This window comes from Condylura cristata, unplaced genomic scaffold (assembly GCF_000260355.1).
Source record: "Condylura cristata isolate star-nosed mole 26May11 unplaced genomic scaffold, ConCri1.0 scaffold00005, whole genome shotgun sequence".
Lineage (NCBI taxonomy): Eukaryota > Metazoa > Chordata > Mammalia > Eulipotyphla > Talpidae > Condylura > Condylura cristata.
This window is the reverse complement of record NW_004567106.1, coordinates 5,554,483-5,558,444: the sequence shown is the minus strand read 5'-3', so window position 1 is coordinate 5,558,444 and position 3,962 is coordinate 5,554,483. Positions and strand designations below refer to the sequence as shown.

Below are 3,962 nucleotides of genomic sequence, written 5' to 3'. Positions count from 1 at the left end.
ATACTTCTTGGCCCTGCCCCTGACTAATGGCAGAATTTCATGTTGCAGAGGAAAGTTTTATGTTCCCCCATTGTTTGAAAACCCATTACACAATAATAATATAATAGTAAAATATACATGAAAACTAAAGTAATCCAAACCTAGGGAAAAAATAAAACAACAACACAGAAACTCAGCAGACAATTTTAGGAAAAACAATTATAACAGAACTTGTTGTCCTTGTGCCACCATCTGTTAGAAACAGTTTCCATTGCCACAGACTCCTGTTCTCCTGAATACACTGACGGTGATGATGGCAGAATAGATCATGCTCTTGACAAACAGGAAAAGGTAGGTATAATAAGCAGAGGTGTGGATGAACTGCAGCTGCATTGTACCTAAGAAAAATCCTTTGATTAGTTTCTTTTTAACAATAGGATACATTAATGGGAGGAGGGTCACAATTATATATTTCTGATAGCTAATAATGAAATGACTTTCCCGTACCACCAAAACCCAAAGTAAACATCCACAGTCAATTCGACCACAAAAGACAAGAGAAACAGCAACAGAATCCAGCATCAGGTCAAGTCAAACAGCAAACTTTGCTATATTCATGTAGAACATTCCAAAGTATTAAATAGTAATGCTGTATGTACAATGAATACATTCAAAGAGAAAAAAATTGTGATGACTAACATTTAGCATTTTTCTCCCAGATCATTTATCTAAGTAAACACTAGCTACATGCCACTCATTCTATAGGACTGCATACAAATATTTAATTTATATTTTACCATAACCTGTGTCATTATTTTCATTCCCATTTGCAAATAAGATCATCAGAGAGGGAAGTAATTTGCATGATGTGGTGCATTTAGTACCAGAAACCAGATTTCAACTTCAGCGACATAACTATAAAAATACTTTGTTAGCTACAGTGTAACCATCTCCAAATGCAGTATACATCCAGATGTCAAAATAGCACAGACATAAATTTGAATTGTTGATTTACAAGTATCTGAGTCATTTTGCATGCATTGATCTTCTTAGGAAGGGTTATAAGTCATGGGAGTTTGGTGGGTTTCACAAGTGTGGGAAGTGAGGTATAAACACTAAGGCAGAAGAAAGTAGTTAATGTAAATTATTTAAAACTAAGAGGTCACACCTGACTCACTGGTTTTTCTTAAATATCTCTCACTGTGGCTATGATGTGGTAGGATATTCTTTCAAGTTTTGCAAGAAATTTATGATGTCAAAAAATAGTTAGTGATGATGATGGTGGTATGTTGGGGACCCCTAAGGCATGAGGTGCTGGGACAAGAAGAATGTTAGGGCTGCGACTGGAAAACTGGTCAACACAGGCTGGAAGACTGGTCTGTGTCCCCCAACGTCCTTCTTGAGACAGCACAGCTACGCCTGAGAAACAGGCAAGATGAGAAAGGGAGTAGAGTACACCTGATAAGGCCAAGCCTTGGTGGTGAGTGTGTGCCAGGACAGGTTAGATGCTAACAGAGCGACTTATTGCCTAGTAACTAATAAAGAGGGTAGAAGGTGGTTTATATCAATAACAATGAGTTGCATCAGGGCACTAGGGACCACCTTCGCACGGAATGAGAAGCCTAGGGTCCCTTGCTTCTCTTAAACTCTGTTTTGTGTCTGTCATTCTTTATTTTCAGTTTCTTTCGGTGCCTCTCCTCAACCGTGTTCACCAGAGCTGGTCTCTGGCAGTGGTTGCTAAGACTGCTTGACCTGATGGAAGGGTTAGACATTGCTTGTGGATTTTTCCCTTTCACATGCTTTATCTGGATAGAGTCAGAATTTCAGAATCGTTAGTACTTAGTACTTAGTATGGAAAGACCACAAGATTCGATGTGCTCAAAAACCCCTACCCTTGATCTTTTAGCAGAGATCCAGAGCCCCTTTGATAATGAAAAACAAAACAAAACAAAACTCTGAAGCCAATGTTTTTAATCATTTTCTTGGTATATATGTAGAAGAAAGGGCCTAGAAACTAGCATAGCCTCAATAAATGAGTTTGGTACAAAATCTCCAATAGGCAACGGAGGAATGTATTGCTCAGAAGATTTAAGTTGTTCACACACACTCATGCACTGAATAATCAGAACGACTAGATTTTAAGTTTAGTCTGTGTACTCTGAAGCCCATGTACACTGCCCTCCCCCTCTCCCTCAGCTCCTGCACTCTTCTGCCCATATATCCATTATGTCTCAGGGCCTAGACTTTGAGATTTCTTGACCTATAACTATATCTTGGTGGAAGAACTGAGAAATATATGAATGAGATCTTGATCAGATGCCTTGAGTTTAAAACCCAATAGCTAGTTGACATGGTACAACAAACTTATTTTTACCTTATTGTTTTTATCTGTACAATAGAAGAAACATATTGAGAGGATTATGAGAATTCTAAAAGAAAATATATGTGAAACATAGTACAATAATGTGCAAAAGAAGCTCCCTGTAAGTACTGGTTCATGCCACTAGTTATTAGCAACTAGCAAGGACCAAAAACTTCAAAATAATAGAAGCAAGTTGCTATCATGTTTTCCCCAGATGTAGAAACAAAAGTAGCACAAATGAATTAAGTCCTTTGTTGACACATTTCAGAACATATGACTGAATTCTATGGTTAAGCATCTCATACCCACACCAGCACTTACTGTTTAAGATGTCACCTAATAAATGATGGCTGAGTTTAAAATATCACTCATTCTATTATGCAACATCTATCCACTTTTTTTACGTTGTAAACAGAGAAGTTAAGCTGATCAGGAGAAAAAAATTGCATTTGCACTATAGCATGACATGCATGCAAACCTGCGCAAAAACTTACCATTGCTATCTTCCAGACTAAACTTTGTAGTATCACTGTGAGGATCTAGAAGGAATAAGAGCAAGTGTTAACTATTTATGTCCATTACTTGGCAGCGTATATCTATGTGAGCATTTAAATAGATAGTTAGATAGATAGATAGATAGAGTGGATACATACATACATGGACAAATGATATGCCAACATATAGAAGAGAGCTATAAAAACATAGCCCTGCCATTTCAGAAATACAAGGTATGATTTCATGTAATTCAATAACTTCAGCTCATACATTCTGTTTCTCAACAAGAATTTATGATGCATATATTATTTTCCATTTTTCTCACAACTGGAGTATAATACTCAACATCATCTTGTTTTCCTTTAATAGTCAAACAATGCATGCCACAAAGTAGGTGTTAAATAAGTATTTTATATAATGGAAAAGAAAAACGTGGACTGACTCTTGACATTCTCTAGTACACACTGCTGTCTGACATGAACGTTGCAATAGAAATGAATTAGTCTAAACATAGCTCCTACAACAGGATCTTAGCATTTTTGAAAAAGGGTGGTTTAGGCAAATTTCCCATGTAAGCAAAGGAAAGCAAATAACTTTCCAAATTGCATGTATCCAACTGTATCCACCATATCAACAACTCTGCACTGGATTTTCTGGAGTTGTGTTTATCAACATGACAACAACATTTTGCAAAATTAATGCTTATTTGATTCAATGTTGCACATACATCATCTCAATCCCTCTGTAACACTGAAATGAGTTATATTTTCAAGAGTTACATGTTACAAAAAAGAAATAGGTTTACAGAGTATAAGTTAATTGCAATTGCCAAGAATTATGCAGTGATTGGCAGAGCTAAATTTCAAATGATCATTGTGGGTGATTAAATGTGAAGGGAATTAAAAATAATCCATAGAAATAAAAAATTATCTATTGAGAGACACCATAGTTTCACTATAATTCCTATAGAGATCTTATTAGCAAGTGACCTTTTTATATTATAGAAGCTTATCATTTAACACAATCCTTTCCAGGAGTAGAAAAATTAGTCATGTCACAGTTATAGTTTTTTAGAGAAATAAAAACTGAATTGGCAATTGCATTTGCCTATAATGAAAAAAAAAAA

At 35.9% G+C, this 3,962-nt stretch overlaps 1 protein-coding gene across 1 annotated transcript in view; it reads right to left on the bottom strand.

Annotated features, from left to right (window-relative positions):
• Window positions 1-234: 234 nt before the first annotated feature.
• The window catches only part of LOC101635365, a 43,748-nt gene continuing 40,020 nt past the window's right edge, over window positions 235-3,962 (bottom strand). Inside the window, exons 8-9 of the mRNA XM_012720749.1 lie at window positions 2,836-2,880; window positions 235-377 (exon numbers count right to left, since the gene is read on the bottom strand). Coding sequence (XP_012576203.1) covers window positions 235-377; window positions 2,836-2,880 — 188 coding nt within the window. The remainder of the gene's footprint in view (window positions 378-2,835; window positions 2,881-3,962) is intronic.